The 17,781-nt window shown below is 36.9% G+C and overlaps 2 protein-coding genes across 8 annotated transcripts in view; one reads left to right on the top strand and one right to left on the bottom strand.

Annotated features, from left to right (window-relative positions):
• Window positions 1-17,781, bottom strand: part of ANKRD45 (ankyrin repeat domain 45) — a 51,322-nt gene that overhangs the window by 8,161 nt on the left and 25,380 nt on the right. For 6 of the 7 annotated variants that reach the window (XM_038542497.1, XM_038542500.1, XM_038542501.1 and 3 more), the window contains one exon: window positions 1,247-1,341. In XM_038542497.1, coding sequence (XP_038398425.1) covers window positions 1,247-1,341 — 95 coding nt within the window. Of the gene's footprint in view, window positions 1-1,246; window positions 1,342-15,559; window positions 16,668-17,781 lie in introns of those variants that run through there. The other variant, XM_038542502.1, reaches the window with a different exon arrangement.
• TEX50 (testis expressed 50) lies at window positions 13,166-14,868 on the top strand. The gene is made up of 2 exons (XM_038542504.1): window positions 13,166-13,612; window positions 14,525-14,868. The coding sequence occupies exons 1-2, from the start codon at window positions 13,289-13,291 to the stop codon at window positions 14,738-14,740; spliced, it is 540 nt and encodes a 179-aa protein (XP_038398432.1). The 5' UTR covers window positions 13,166-13,288; the 3' UTR covers window positions 14,741-14,868.

Raw genomic sequence — 17,781 nt, 5'->3', positions numbered from 1 at the left:
ATAATTTAAAACCAAAACACATGTCTGGTACCTGGAGCATATCTTTTTAGTTTAACGTATATCCAAAGCAATAAACTAGTCCATATGCAGTACTTAGTATATGGTAAATGTGGGAAGTTGGCTTTACAATTAGCTATCTTTATGTTTGTGTATCTCTTTTTACCATTATGTAAAGTTTGATACATTAAAAAATATGTAATGTAGGGGATCCCTGGGTGGCGCAGCGGTTTGGCGCTTGCCTTTGGCCCAGGGCGCGATCCTGGAGACCCAGGATCGAATCCCACGTCGGGCTCCTGGTACATGAGCCTGCTTCTCCCTCTGCCTGTGTCTCTGCCTCTCTCTCTCTCTCTCTGACTATCATAAATAAAAATTTAAAAAATATGTAATGTATATCTACATAGAAACTAAAATACGATGTATATGTAAGTTTTAAAGCAAAACTTAATAAGTATCAGTAGACCCCGCTAATCAACAGAATAACCAGAATATTGTCAGTAGTGCTAACGCAACTACTGTGCCGCCCCTAATTCATCCCCCTGTCCTCCTGCAAGAGATAATTACAATCTGTGTTTATAACTTCGCTTTTTTTTTTTAATAGTTTTACCCCATGTGTAGGAATCCCTAAACAATATAGTTTTATTTTGCTTGGTTTTGACATTCATGAAAATCTCTACAGTCTTTGGTGATTTTTTTTTCCTTCATTCATTCAACAATCCATTTCAAAAATGGATTCACATTTGGGTACGTGGGTGACGCATTCAGTTAAGCACCTCTCCCTTGGTTTCAGCTCCGGTCATGATCTTAGGATGGTGATCTCTGGGTCGTAAGATCAAGTCCCACATCAGGCTCCACACTCAGCATACAGAGTCTGCTTAAAACTCTCTCCCTCTCCCTCTGCCCCTCCCCCTTGCTTGTGCATTCTCTCTCTCTCTCAAAAAAAATAAATAATTTTTTTAAAAAGTATTCATGTTGTTGAGTGTAATACTTAGCACATACATCTATATGTCACTCTTTAATATTATTACATTTAATTTTTATCAGTCTATCTCTTACTAGTAGTTTACTAAGGAAGAAGTAAAGGAAGGAAGAAGAGAGAAAGGGAGGGCAGGAGGAAAGTGGGAAGGGAGGGAAGGAGAAGACAGCAGTAAGGACCACCACCTACCTCTAGAGCATTAGTATAGAAATTAAAGATGTAAGGCAAAAATCTCAAAAGACTTCTGAACAAACAATAGTCAGAATGCAGTACCTTGTCTTCCTTAAAGAGTTTCCCTGGTCCCTTTTCTGTGTCTGTAACAGCTGTGGAGACCTTTGCAATATATTTTTTCAGAGCCAGTCTTGCATCTGAAGGAATACGACAATAAAATGCCAATAATAAGACAAAGACTAAAAGATATGCTCAACTACTTACAAGGTACTATTACATATTCAGAGTTTATAAATACTTTATAAATACTGTGTATAGAATGGGCACCTGGGTGCTCAATCAGTTAGGCATCTGCTTCAGCTTAGGTCATGATCCCAGGGTCCTGCAATTAAGTGCCCCCAGGACTGGGCTCTCTGTTCAGCAAGGAGTCTGCTTCTCATTTTCCCTTTGCCTGCCCCTGTCCTTGTGCTCTCTCCCTCACTTGCTCTCTCTCAAGTAAATACATTTTAAAATCTTAAAAGAAAAAAAAAGACTGTGTGCAGAAGATTTGTTAAGGTTATTTTCACTGAATTTCAAGATATATAATACTCAACTAGCACAGCACTTTGGGACACTCACTGTATTCCTAAAATTGTGCTAAAATTTTGAAGACAAATAAATATTAAATGTTATACCTGGGGCACCTGGGTGGCTCAGTTGGTTAAGCATCTGCCTTTAGCTCAGATTATGATCTCAGGGTCCTGGGATCAAGCCCCACACGGGGGCTCCCTGCTCAGTGGGGAGCCTGCTTCTCCCTCTCCCTCTGCTCCTCCTCTCCACTTACGTACTCGCACTCTCTCTCTCTCTCTCTCTCTCAAATAAATAAATCTTTTTAAAAAATGTGACACCTAATCCCAAAGAGACCATATTCATTAAAATATCTACTCTAGAGAAAAGAACAAAAAAATCATTCCCAATAGATAAGCTGTCACTTGCTTACCCTTTGTGATCCTTTAAAATAAATTCAAAAATATCTTTTATCTTTTTTTAAGTACTTATTTATTTAGTAATGTCTACACCCAACATGGGGTCTGAATCCATGATCAAGAGCTGCATGCCCCTCCAACTGAGCCAAGCAGGCACACAGCTTTTCTCTTTAAAAACAAAACAAAACAAAACAAAACACAGGGATGCCTGAGTGGCACAGTGGTTGAGTGTCTGCCTTTGGCTCAGGGTGTGATCCCCAGACCAGGGATTGAGTCCCACCCGCATCAGGCTTCCTGCGGGGAGCTTGCTTCTCCCTCTGCCTATGTCTCTGCCTCTCCTTCTCTGTCTCTCATGAATAAATAAATAAAATCTTTTTTAAAAAGTTAAAAAAAGTTTAAAATAATTCCATTCATTATAGCACCCATAGTAATGTCATCACAAAATCTGCAAGAACTTTTTGAATAAAATTACACTTTGAGAAAAATACAAGACTCAAATAAATGGAAAGGCTTATCATATACCTAGATGGAACAACTGACTATTATAAATTATAGATTAGTCCCAAATTAACTTAAAGGTTGATGTATTTGCTTCCTGTGGCTGCTGTAACAAATTGCCACATATTTTGGTGGCTTATAACAACACAAATTTATTCTCTCACAGTTCTAGAGTCCAGAAGTTTGAAATCAACATCAATAGGCTAAAGTCAAGGTGTTGGCAAGGCTGATTCCTCCTGAGGGGCCTAAAGGGAAAACCCATCTTCTTGCCCTTTTCAACCTCTAGTAGTGACCTGTATCCTTGACTGGTAGCTCTTTCCTCCATCTTCAAAGTACATTAGGTCTCACCTTGATAATCCAGAATAATCTCCCCATCCTTAACTGAAGGATCTACAAAATCCCTTTTGCCATATGAAGTAACATTCACAAGTTCCAGGGATAATGACCTAGATATATTTGATAGCCATTTTTCAGCTCATCACAGCCTGCCCTCAAATTAACATCTATCCCACACACAAAATACATTTACCCCATCCCAACATCCAAAAATCTCAACCCATTACAACATCAACCCATGTCCAAATGCTCATCTAAATATCATCACTTCCAAAGTCTCAAATCTCATCATCTAAATCATCTAAACAAGCTATGGGTGACATTTTGGTGTGATCCATCATCCTGGAGTAAAATTCCTCTCCACCTGAAGACTTATGAGTTCTCCACTCCCAACATACAATGATGGGACAGGCACAGAATAAGAGTTGTAGACACTGCCATTCAGAAAGGGAGAAAGTGGAAGGAAAATGGAAATTATCAGTCCCAAGCAATTTTGAAATCCCACAGGGCAAATCCTATTAGCTGTCAAGACCTAGGAGTAACCCTTGTGGCAGAAGGCTCCATCCTCTTGACCTGTGGCTCCAGCCACAATCATCCTTTTTTAGAAAACATAGTGTGTGTTCGCAGCTGAATAGCTTCATCAGTCCACCTCCTGCCTCTATGGTTTTGGAAGTCCAGTAGGTTTTTTTCTTTTTGTTTTCTCTATCTTCCCTTTGTTCAAATTGACAACATTCTTACTGGTATAACATTTTCAAAAAATGCTGTGAGTATCCTGCAGACCACAGAGACTCATTCCATTAAACAAGAGGCTCCTCCACGGGTCATTGGATAATCCCATTTCTATTTCTGACATCTGCTAAGATAATTGAGGGGAGCCATAAATTACACACCCAATCTCTTCAACATCCACAAAACACTGTCCAGCCACATCCTTGCTTTTTCTCCAGAACATACTTTCCCAACAGTGAATCTCCTAATACTAGCACTTCTACTACCTGGATAGGCTGAGAATTTCCCAAATCATCAAGTCCCATTTCCCTTTTACATAACAGTTTTTTCCTCAATTTATCTTCTCCCCCTCACATTTTACTATAAGCAACAAGAAGAAACCAGGTCATGCTTTCAACACTTTGCTTGGAAATCCCTTTAGCTGAATGTCCAAGTTCCCCACTTACAAGTTCTGCTTCTGACATAAGGACAGGACAGGATTCAGCCCAGCTCTCTGCCATGATTGTCCTTCATCTATTTTCTACTAACATGCTCCTCATTTCCTTTTGAGCCTCACCAGCAGCATCCCTAACATCTGTGTTTCTATCAACAGTTTGCTCAAGGTGACCTACCTTTTTCTATTTTGCACCTCAAAACTCTTCCAACTACTCATTACCCAAATCCAAAGCTACTTCCACTTTCAAGTATTTGTTACAGCTGCACCTCAATTCCAGGTGCCAAAATCTGTATTAGTTTCCTATGGCTACTAAAACAAATGATCAGACTTGATGTCTTAAGACACTAATGTATTATTTTACACTTCTAGGTGCCAGAAGTCTGAGATTGGTTTCACTGGACTAAAGTCAAGCATAGACAGGGCTGACTCCTACTAGAGGCCTGAAGGGAAAACCTATCTCTTGTCTTTTTCAGCTTCTAGCAATTTTCTGTTTTCTTCAGATTATGGCCCCTCCCAAGACCTTCAAAGTACACGGTGCCACTCTCTGCTTCTAGTCACATCACTTTCTTGTCATGTCAAACATCTATTTCCTTCTCATAAGGACATTTGTGATTATACTTAGAGGCCAGCAGGAGAATCTCTCAATCTCCAAATCCTTAATCATATCTGCAAAGTCCATTTTGCCTTATAACATTCACAAGTTCCAGAAATTAGGACCTGGATATCTTTGGGGGCCCTTACCCAGCCTACCATGATCAGCATACACAATCTCATGAAACTTCACAAAGGAGTTTTTGAGAGACTTAAAAAGATCACTCTACAGAGGAAGATGGTAGCAGAATAGAACCACCCTAGGCTCACCTTGTCCCACAAATACAGCTAGATAACAATCATCCTAAATACCTAAGAAATGAACCTGAAGACTGACAGAACAAATTCTATGACTAAAGCAAGAAAAGAGGCCACACTGAAGAAGGCGGTGGCAGAGACTTAGACAAAGTGCCAAGATGGAAGAATTCACCCCACATGAAAGATCAAGATAAAGTCACAGAGATCTAAGCGAAACATAAGTAACGTGTCTGATGGCGAATTTAAAGCAACATCATAAGGATACTCATTGGACTTGAGAAAAGAATGGAAGACTTCAGGGAGACCCCTAACACTGAAATAATAGGGTTAAAAAGAATCTGTCAGAAATGAGAAATGCAATCGTTGAGATTGGAAACAGGCTTGAGACAATGGACACAAAGCTAGAAGAAACATAAGAGTTAGTGATATAGAAGACAAAATAATGGAAAATAAGGAAGCTGAACAAAAGACAGAAAGAATTATGGAACATGAGAATAGACTTAGGGGACTGAGTGACTCCATCAAAAGTAAAACATCTGGATTACAGGTCCTATAAAAAGAGAGGGATAAGGGGGGGGGGGAATTTATTTGAAGAAATAATAATAGAAAACTTCCCTAATCTGGGAAAGGAAACATCTATCCAGATCCAGGAGGCATAGAGAACTCCCACCAACATCGACAAAAGCAGGCCAACATCAAGACATTGTAATTAAATTTGCAAAATACAGTGATAAAGAAAAAATCTTGGGGCACCTGGGTGGCTCAGTGACTTAAGCATCTGCCTTTGGCTCAGGTCATGATCCCACGGTCCTGCAATTGAGTCCCACATCAGGCTCCTTGCTCTGCAGGGAATCTGCTTCCCCCTCTCCCTGCCATTCCCCCTCCTTATGCTCTCTCTATCTCTCTCAAATTAAATAAATAAAATATTTTTAAAAACAAAAAAAGAAAAATAGAAAAAATATTAAAAGCAGCAGGACAAAAGAAGTCCTTAACTTGCAAGGGAAGACCTGTAAGGGAGGCTACAGATTTCTCAACAAAAACATGGCAAGCCAGAAAGGAGTGGCATGATATATTCAAAGTGCTGATTGGGAAAAATATGTAGTCAAGAATATTCTATCCAGCAAGGCTATCATTCAGAAGAGAAGGAAAGAAAAACTAAAGGAGTTTGTGACCACTAAACCAGCACTGCAAGAAATATTAAAGGGGACTCTTTGAGTGGAAAGGAAAAACTAAAAGTGGCAAAGAAAAGAAAGAAGCAGAGAAAATCTCCAGAAACAATGACAAAACAAGTAATAAAATGGCACTAAATATAAATCTATCAATAATTACTCTAAATGGAGATGCCTGGGTGGCTCAGCTGATTGCCTTCAGTTCAGCGCGTGATCCTGGGGTTCCAGGATTGAGTCCCACATGGGGCTCCTTGCATGGAGCCTGCTTCTCCCTCTGCCTATGTCTCTGCCTCTCTCTGTGTCTCTCATGAATAAACAAATAAAAATCTTTAAAAAAAAAAGAATTACTCTGAATGTAAATGGACTAAATGCTCCAATAAAAAAAACATAGGGTATCAGAATGAATATAAAAAAATCTATATGCTGCCTACAAGAGAAACCTGTAGATTGAAAGTGAGGGGATGGTAAACGATTTATCATGCCAATGCATGTCAAAAGAGAGCCAGAGTAGCAATACTTATATGGAAAACTAGGCTTTAAAATGAAGACTGTAACAAGAGATGAAGAAGGGCACTGTATCATAACAAAGGGGATAAATCAACAAGAAGACCTAATAATTATAAATATGTATGCATCCAGTATGGGTGCACCCAAATACATAAAACAATAACAAACATAGGAGCTAATTGATGATAATACAATAATAGCATGGGACTTTAACACCCCTTTTACATCAATGCACACGTCATCTAAACAGAAATACAACAAGGAGATAATGGCTTCAAATGACATACTGGACCAGATGGAATTAACAGACATATTCAGAACATTCCATCCTAAAACAGCAGACTACATATTTTTTTCAAGTGCACATGGTATAGTCTCCAGAATAGATCACATACTGAGTCACAAATCAGGACTCTACAAGTACAAAAAGACTGAGATCATACCATGTATATTTTCTGACTACAATACTATGAAACTGACGTCAACCACAAGAAAAATTTGGAAAGATCACAAATACACAGAGGCTAAACAACATGCTACTAAACGATGAATGAGTCAACCAGGAAATCAAAGAAGAAATTTAAAAAATACATGGAAACACATGAAAATGAAAACACAATGGTCCAAAATATCTGGGATGCAGCAAAAGCAGTCCTGAGAGAGAAATATACAGCAATACAAGCCTATCTCAAGAAACAAAAATCTCAAAAAGAAAAAAAAAAAAAATCTCAAATAAACAACCTAACCTTACACCTAAAGGAGCTAGAGAAAAAAAAAAAAGAAAGGAAGCCCAAAGCCAGCAGAAAGAAGAAAATAATAAGGATTAGAGCAGGAATAAATGATATGGAAGCTATAAAAAACACAATAAAACAAATCAATGAAACCAGGAGTTCATTTTTTCAAAGAATTAAAATTTATAACCCCAGACTTATCAAAAAGAAAAGGACCCAAATAAATAAACTCATGAACAAGAGAGGAGAAATAATAACCAACACCACAGAAATACAATTATAAGAGAAGAGTATGAAAAACTATATCCCAACAAATTGGACAACCTAAAAGAAATGGATAAATTCCTAGAAACATATAAACTACCAAAACTAAAATGAGAAGAAATAGAAAACTTGAACAGACCCATAACAGCAAAAAAACTGAATCAGTAATAAAAACTCCCAATAAACAAAAGTCCAGTGCCAAATAGCTTCACAAATTCTATTAAATATTTAAAGAGGAGTTAATACCTATTCTTCTCAAACTATTCCAAAAAAAAACAGAAAAGAAAAACCAAATTTATTCTATGAGGCCAGCATTACTGATGCCAAAACCAGATAAAGACTCCCCTAAAATGAAAACTATAGGCCAATATCCTTGATGAACATGGATGCAAAAGTTCTCAATAAAATCCTAGCAAACAGAACCCAACAGTACATTAAAAGAATCACTCACTACCACCAATCATGGCCTCATAGAATAAATTTGGAAGTTTTCCTTTATTTTCTATCTTTTCTTTAAATGTTTTGTAGAATTTGTGAACAAATCAAGTGAGATTTATTCCTGGGCTGCAAGAGTGATTCAATATTTGCAGATCAATCAATGTGATATACCACATTAATAAAAGGATAAGAATCATATGATCCTGGGTGCATAAAAAGCATTTAACAAAGTACAACATCCATTCATGATAAAAACTCTCAACAAAGTAGGGCTAGTGGGAAAAAAAACTCAGCATAATAAAGGCCACATATGAAAACCTACAACTAGTATCATGGGAAAAAACTAAGAGCTTTTTCTTTATGGTCAGGAACATGACAAGGATGTCTACTATCACCACTGTTATTTAACATAGTACTGGAAGTCCTAGCCACAGCAATCAGACAGCAAAAAGAAATGAAAGGCATCCAAATTGGCACAGAGGAGTCAAACTTTAACTATCTGCAGATGACAACATACTCTCTAGAGAAAAGACTGCACCAAAAATTGCTAGAACTGATACACGAATTCTGAAAATTCATAGGATACCAAAACAATATCCAGAAATCTCTTGTATTTCTATACACCAATAATGAAGCTGCAGAAAGACAAATTAAGGAATAAATCCCATTTACAGCTGTACCAAAAACCATTAGATATCTAGAAATAAACCTAACCAAAGAGGTGAAAGACCAGTACTCTGAAAACTATAAAGCACTGATGGGAGAAATTGAGGATGCCACAAATAAATAGAAAAACATTCCATTCTCATGGAATAGAAGAACAAATATTGTTAAAATGTCTATACTACCCAAAGTGATCTACACATTTAATGCAATCCCTATCAAAATACCAACAGAGCTAGAACAAACAATCCTAAAATTTGTATGGAACCATGAAAGATCCTGAATAGCCAAAGTAACCTTAAAAAAGAAAAGCAAAGTTGGAAACATCACAATTCTCGACTTCAGGTTATATTATAAAATAGTATGGTACTGGCACAAAAATAGACACACAGATCAGTAGAACACAATAGAAAACTCAGAAATGAACCCAAAATTATATGATCAATTAATCTTTGACAAAGGAATGAATAGTCAATAGAAAAAAGACAGTCTCCTCAACAAATGGTGCTGGGAAAACTGGACAGCAATATGCAAAAGAATAAAACTGGACCACTTTCTTACCCCGTAAACAAAAATAACTTCAAAATGGATGAAAGACCTAAATGTAAGTCAGGAAACCAGTAAAACTCTAGAGGAGAGCATAGGCAGTAACCTCTTTGACGTTGGCTATAGCAACTTCTTACTAGACACATCACCAGAGGCAAGGGAAACAAAAGCAAAAATAAACTATTTGGACTTCGTCAAGATAAAAAGCTTTTGCAGAGGGAAGGAAACAATCAACAAAACTAAAAGGCAGCCTATGGAATGGGGGAAGATATTTGCAATTAACATCTCTGATAAACAGTACCCAAAATCTGTACAAACTTATCAAAGCTAATACCCAAAAAACATGAAGACATGAACAGACATTTCTCCAAAAACGCATCTAGATGGCCAACAGGCACATGAAAAGATGCTCCATATCACTCATCATCAGGAAAATACAAATCAAAGCCACAATGAGATACCACCACCACACACCTGTCAGAATGACTAAAATTAACAACACAAGAAACAACAGGTGTTGGTGAGAACGTGGAGAAAGGGGAACCCTCCTACACTGTTGATGGGAATGCAAACTGGTGCAGCCACTCTGACAAACACTATGGAGGTTCCTCAGGAAATTAAAAATAGAACTACTCTATGACCAAGCAATGCAGTACTAGGTATTTACCCAAAGAATACAATACTAATTCAAAGGGATATATGTGCACCCGGATGTTTATGGCAGCATTATCTACAACAGCCAAACTACAGAAACAGCCCAACTATCTATCACCTGATAGACAACTATACTGACGTGGTGTGTGTGTGTGTGTGTGTGTGTGTATATACACATATAAATATATATGTGTATATATACGTATATATATATTTCATTATATATACAATGAAATATTATTTAACCTTAAAAAAGAATGTAATCTTGTCATTTGCAAGGATGTGGATGGAGCTAGAGAGTATTATGCTAAGCGAAATAAGTCAATCAGAAAAAGAAAATGCCATATGATTTTGCTTCTATGTGGAATTTAAGAAACAAAATAAGGGAGCAAAGGGGAAAAAAGAGAGAGACAAACCAAGAAATGACTCTTAACTATAGAGAACAAGCTGATGGTTACCAGAGGGAAGGTGGTTAGGGGGATGGATGAAATAGGTGATGGGGACTGAGTAGAGTGTTTGTCGGGATAAGCACTGGGTATTATGGGGAGTGCTGAATCACTAAATTGTACATCAGAAACTAATATACACTGTATGTTAACTGGAATTGAAATAAAAACTTAAAAAAAAATCACTGTAACACTCAACTGTGTCATCTGTAGTACCTAAGCCTCATTTATCTATATGTAAAGTGGACATAATAAAGGAGGTCAAATTCAGACCCACATCGGGAACAGTTTTTTTTGTTTTTTTTGTGTGTGTTTGTTTGTTTTTTAAGTAGACTCCATGCCCAGCATGGAGCCCAACACAGAATTCAAAACATACAACTCTGAGATCAAGACCCAAGCCAAGATCAAGAGTTGGGACATTCGACCAAGCCACCCAGATGCTCTGGGAGTAATATTCATGTATAGGAGCCAGTTAACTACTATTCTTGCTTCCAGCTCTTCACAGCTTCAAATCCATCATTCACATTGCAAGCAAAATTAATTCCTAAACTTGAATCCAAGGTTTAGATTTTGGCTCCACTATTTGGGTAACCTAGAGTTGGTGGTAGTTGCAGAATTCCAATACAGGCTGGAGGAATTAGTCAAAAGATGAGACTAAAGGACTTGTCATGAAACTGCATTTGTATAACAAGCACACTGATTTTATTGAGAACATATGTTTATTTGGAGGGCTTGGTAGAGAAAAGAGTTTATTCCAGCATCCTCTTAATGCCACCATACCCATATAGTGTATTCAGGCTGCTATAGCAAAACACCACCGACTGGGTAGATTACAAACAATAGAAATTCATTTCTCACAGATCTGGAGACTGAGAAATCCAAGATCAAGGCAACAACATGATTGTGGTCTGATGAGAGCCCTCTTCTTCATAGCTGGAACCTTCTCACTATGTCTTCACATGGTGAAAGGGGCTAGGAAGCTCTGTGGGAACTCTTATAAGGATGCTAATCTTATTCGTGAGGGTTCCACCCTCATATCCTAAGCACCTCCCAAAGGCCTTACCCCTCCTAATTAACTATCACATTGGGCATTAGTATTCAACATATGAATTGGGAGTGGGGGGAACACATTCAGACCACGGTAATACCTTAACCTCTCTATGTTTCACCTATAAAATGGAAGCATTATAGTACAGTCCTCATAGGATTGTTGTAAGGACTAAACAAAATGAAGTATGATGCATTCAAGTGCCTGGGACACAGTAAACCACCCAGTAAGTTTATTACGTCACTCCTCTCCTCAAAACTCTACAAATGACTCTCTACTGACTACTGAATAAAACACAGAGCCCTCAGATATCCATCTAGCCACAAAGTACCTTTCTAACTCTGTCCCTTCCAACAGTCATCCAGAGAGTCTACTCATTATTTACAGAGGAACATTGCTACCTGTCAACATGGCTCACTCTTTCAGTTCCTCAGGTCTCTGCTCAGACATTAGTTTATCAGAGTAGGTCTTTCCTGCTTGCCCTCCATAAAGGAACATACATTCACTCATTCACTTGCTGGCAACTTTATAACCCCCTTACCACTCTACTCTTAGTAGCACTTCATAAATCTATAGATTTAGACAGGTGTATTTTGTGGGTCTCCCTACCAGAAAGTAGGAACATAAACTTCAGGAACATAAAGATTCTAGTTTTGCACCAGGTCGTGCATATACTCTCAGGTCCTAGAACAGTATTAGCACACAGAGGTACTCAATAAATATTTGCTATATAAATGTTGACAAAGAATTTCTCTATTATGTTTCCTCGACCTAAGATGCCCTCTCTGCATTGCCATCTTCTAAAATTCTACTCATTCCTCAAAGCTTACTCAAATACTATTCTATGAAATTTCTGATTTCCCCAAGTAGAACCCATTGCTCTTACAACCATTACTCGATTATAGTTTGAGCTAGCTCTAGTTTAGTCTGTCTTGTAATTTTTACTATCTTGTTTTTTGCTTCTACCTGTAGATTGTAAGCTCATTAAAGGCAGGGTCCATGTCTTATCTTTTTATCACCCATACCAAATTTCCCACCCCTCACCCACTATCTGACAGTACCACATTGCCACCAAAGGGACATAGGTTAAAGGAGGAAGGGACTCAATATTTGCTTAACTATTTAAAGGGAAGGACATTCCAGAGTGAAAAAAAATAGAAGCAGATGCTAAATTGTGTGAAATGGTATGGCTGTAGCAACTTTTTAAGTAGATATAAAACTGCCATACCTCAGAAAGCTTGAAGGAGGTATAGGTAAATTATTTCCACAAAAACTCTGTTAATATGATTACAGAATTTATTAGCAAGCAAAATATTAGTAAAGTCTTTATTTTTCAGAAAAGGGAGAAAGTTCAAAACATTCTAGAAAAAGGCGAGGAAAAATACCCCTAAAACACCCAGTAAGAGTACCTGGCTGGCTCAGTTGGTGGAGCATGCAACCCTTACTCTTGGGGTTGTGAGTTCAAGCCCCATGTTGGGTGTAGAAATTACTCAAAAATACAAGAAAGAAAAGAAAAGAAAGAAAAGAAAAGAAAAGAAAAGAAAAGAAAAGAAAAGAAAAGAAGAAAAGAAAGAAAGAAAAGAAAAGAAAAGAAAGAAAGAAAAGAAAAGAAAAGGAAAGAAAAAAGAAACCCAGTAATTGGCTAGGTGACACCTTTTAGTTCCAATGTAGTTCTTTATGACATCACTAAATTTATCCCTGAATCACTATGACTGATGATGTTATATCATTATAACATCATCAATGTATATTTGCTGACTAGGATCTTAAATGTTGAGTGGAGCACCATATTAACTGATTCCCAGAGCAATCCTGCTCTGTGACCAATTTTTTGGCTATCGATTTTTTTTCCCCAATTGCGAAGGATGTCCATTCAAGGACTATCCCTGACATTTTCTCTGTTGTTTATCTGCTTCCTTAGGGAGAGCTTCTGCATTTGTGATGGAACAATCTGGACAAAGGTCGGATGGGAGATTTTTCCAGAAGAAATGCATTATCTGAAAGTTAAGCCTTCTCCATCTCACTGTCTACCTTACCCTCTGGACAAACTATGCTGTAATTTTGCTAATATGGATATATTTCAGGGTTCTTTACATCTCCTTTATATTTTAGTACAAGCTCTCTTTTTAATCTTGTCTGTTTTATCTGTGCATTACCTGTGGATGAAATGGAAAAAACATCAAAAAAAGGTGAATTAGTAATGCAAATAGTAATAGTTATAAAATACTTAGGACTTTAAAACATAAGATTATCAGCTTCTTTGAGGGAAAGTAGCATGTCTTATTTCTCTTTGTAACATCTCCTTGCCCCCCACCACTCACCCTTCAACATGTAGTACAGTATCTTGCACATACTAGGGGCTCAACAAATGTGTATTGAATTAGAAAGTCCTTAATATAGTTCATCCTCTCTCAAGTTACAAAATATATCAGGAATGTAGTAAGCAATAATGAGTAGAATGGGTAGGAGATGACATTATCTGTCTGGGGCCATAGGTATAAGTCATTCAATCTTTCTCCACTGCCTCATCCATAAAATGAAATATCTGGATGAAAGATCTGTTAAGTCCTTTCCAGATCTATCTGAGAAAGATAAATATGTCAAAGTTACATATATTTTCCTTTTTTAAATAGACTGTAAACTAATTTCTAATGTTAGGATAATTTTCTGGGAAATGGTACTCTTAAACTAATTTCCCATTTTGCCAATGGCACTGTATTTTGAGGCAATCTTAAAAGCTCATTGACCTTCACAAGAATTAGATATTTATAAAATTACTGTGATTTGATTGCATTATACATTGAGGCTGCTTAGTAAGGAGAAAACATTTAACTAATATTCAAGTAATTTCTTTCAGCAGAATGCTCTTATAAAAAGCACATATTAAATGCTTGTTGATGGTGAGAATGATTGCTATAAATTTATAAGGGAGCATATACAAAAGAGCATTTCTTCTGCATTTACACCTTTCTTCTACAGTAACCTTTCTTTTATATAGATAATATGTAGTGTTTAGAGTTTAATGTACATATCTAGAAAACAAATGTAATTTGAACTACAGTAAGAAAAAAATCTGTAATATCATCTTTTTCTTCTTTTAGCTGAAAAAAACAGCCTCCACAGATACATTTGGTAATGACCTGGAAAATCAGTCCATCTATGACATTGATCAAATACTCTGCCGGCTGGTGGCCACAACATCAATGATGACCAAGTACCTGAATCAGGTGTCCCATCATCCTCCAGCTAAGAAAGTCAAGCACCGAAAACTAAAGAGGAAGAAGTATGAAGGAGGAGAAGGAGCCAGGGGATACTAGACCTATCCATGTGCAAATGTAGCTCAGTTCAATATGAAGATTACACAAGAAATCTGTTGAGACAACTCATGTCATGTCAACTCATGTCATGTGGATAAAAATGGTTCTTTGAGAGCCTTTGTAATTTTTTTTTGTCACAAACTTTACTGAATCTTTCCAAAGAAGTATGGGTTGAAAAATTATTCCCATTCAGCTAAAACAGCATCCATACTTACTAAAGTACCAAGAAAAAGATTGTATACAATCACTTCTTCATGTTTAAGTGTTTTTTTCTTTTTTGTGTGTTAGATTACTAATCATTAACCAAAATTAGAATAGAATCTTGATTTAGTGTTTCAATAAATCTCTGATTTAAATATTTGTGAAGTGCCTGGATAGCTCAGTGCCTATTTCCTAATCTCAGCTCAGGTTTTGATTTCAGATCTCAGCTCAGGTTTTGATTTCAGCGTCATGAGTTCAAGCACCGTGGGCATGGAGCCTATGATAGATAGATAGACAGATAGATAAATAGATAAAATTAATTTGTGATTTTTCTTACTTTCCCGAACAGATTTTTTGGCCACACAAAAAATTTTAATTTCCCATCTCAGATTACTAAAATAGTATGGAAATATTAAGAAAAAGAATAATTTTTTTTAAGTATGAATTTTTTTGGGATCCTTGGGTTACTCAGTGGTTGAACGTCTGCCTTCAGCTCAGGGTGTGATCCTGGGGTCCTGGGATTGAGTCCCATATCAGGCCCCCTGCACGGAGCCTGCTTCTCCCTCTGCCTATGTCTCTGCCTCTCTTTGTGTCTCTCATGAATAAATAAATAAAATCTAAAAAATAAAAGTAAAAATAAAAGTATAAAATTTTCCATTTTCATTATGGCAAATGGTGAATTAAGTATTAATATTTTTAAAATATCAGGCTTTGGTTGATAAGGTACCTCAATTTTTAGAACATACTCCATACATTTGTTGATCAGCCACCTCAATTTTTATAAGTACGGTGACCATATTTTTTTCCAAACAAATTGGGAGACTTATCTGAGGAATAGGACATAAGATTTGATTTAAAACATGTTGAAAATGCCAGAAAAACATATTTCCCATAATACCTAAGGGAGGAAAAAGCTTTTGAAAAACAATTCTTTAAAAAAAATTATTGAAACAGTCATAATTCTACAATCTTTACAAGTAATAGAATAGTGCCTGCATAGGTTACTGTGGATTATTAAGTTTATTTATGATTCCATTTTCCAGACTCTCCTCCTTACTTCTAATCTCCCTTAGCACAACCCTACTCGTACATCTCCAAAAATGTTTCTTCCAACCCTTTGGAGTTCTGACCTGTTAACCAATTCCCTCTAAAAGAACACTGATACAAATTTATTTTAATGGGAACTCTTGAAAAGTCTCCAAATCTCAAAAATCCAAAGAAATTGATCTTTAATAGCGGAATTATCAACAGTGTGGAGGAGACTCTTTTTAGGGTAGGTATTGGAGTAGACAGGCTTTAAACAGGATGCCTGGCCAACTGTCTGGAAACTTAGAGACCTGTCCCATGAGCATTCCCAAACAAACCCATAAGAAGCTGGATTAAACCAGACAGGCCCAAGACAAAGAAGGTGAGAAACCCTGATCAGGTAATGAAGAAAATATGCAAAACTCTGCTCCCAAGAAATCCCCTCCCCAAGTAATGAATATTCCACCCTCTAGTTAAGAGCTGTCAATAAAAGATAGAGACCCAAAGCTAGGGCATGCAGCTCTCCCTTGAGCTCACCTACGCTCATATCTCAAGAATATACTCTCACTTTAATAAACTTTCCTACTTGCACCACTCAATCGTTGTGGTTGGTCTGTTCTTGACACCAAGAGCCTTTGTGATGATATCCCGGGAATGGGTGAGGCAGAGGCCTCCGGGCCAGGAAATCTTCCCAGTTCATCTGGCAACATAAGGAGTCTTTAATCACTTAAACCTCTCCAGGTGACTCCTACTCTAATTACTAGAATAAGAAATAGCAGTGGTTTAAACTCTCTTTAGGCTGAATTAAACAAATGTTAAGTGTTTCCTTAAGTAGTTTGTGTTTTTGACATTCCACAGCTACATTACAATGAAGCTCCAATCCTTACAATTCTATCACTGATCTGAAAACAGAATATTAGTTTATAGTACTGTAGTCTCCTTTTATCTCAATTATTAGTAAATGTTATGTATAATACCCCTAAGAATGTAAGGAGCCAAACTAAACATGGATATTAGGAAAAAGGAAACCACTGGAACTCCACACCCATAAGTTCCAAACTGTTCCTTTTCGGAAAAGTTACAGTAAAATTTGTCCCTGGTTTGTGTTTTTTTAAGTACTATGGGTCATTCTTCAAAAATGGATTTTAAATTACACAATGTGAATTTCAGCTATAATAGCTATTCATGGGAGGTCAATTAAATTTGTTATTTTCTTTTTACTTACAGATCTAACCATGAAATTGAAAGTATTCTTAGAAATATTGCCCTAGAAAACATTTAAGACAAGTGGACAATTATCTGTAAAATAATCCACAAGGTATATAACTCACCTTTTTCTTCCCAAATGTGCTATTTTCCTCCAATTTCCTTTATCTGTTCTCCCAGTCCTTTCTCATTTTACTGATAAGCAAGTTCCTTATTGCTACCAGATGAATCTTCCTAAATACCACTTTCATCTTCTTCCTTTTCTACATAAAACCTTTCAGTGGCTCCCAATTGCAACAAAAATGAAATGAAAACACCTTAGCCTGGCATTTCAGCGTATAATCTGGCTGTAATAACAGCAGTAGCATTTTTCAGGTGCTGATCACACACCAGGCCTTGTGGGAAGTGCTTTGTATCATCTTATTTCATTCCTCACAACAATCCCCAAAAGGTTAGGAACTATTATTGGATCCTTTTTTCTGGAAAATAAACTAAGGTTTAAAGAATTTAAGTACCTTGTCCAGGGTCACATAGGTTTCAAGTGGAGACACCAATATTTAAACTCCAGCAATTTGATTCAAAAGCCCATGTACTTTCTCTTTTATGAT

This window comes from Canis lupus, chromosome 7 (genome assembly GCF_011100685.1).
Source record: "Canis lupus familiaris isolate Mischka breed German Shepherd chromosome 7, alternate assembly UU_Cfam_GSD_1.0, whole genome shotgun sequence".
Lineage (NCBI taxonomy): Eukaryota > Metazoa > Chordata > Mammalia > Carnivora > Canidae > Canis > Canis lupus.
This window is presented reverse-complemented; position numbering and strand designations above follow the sequence as displayed.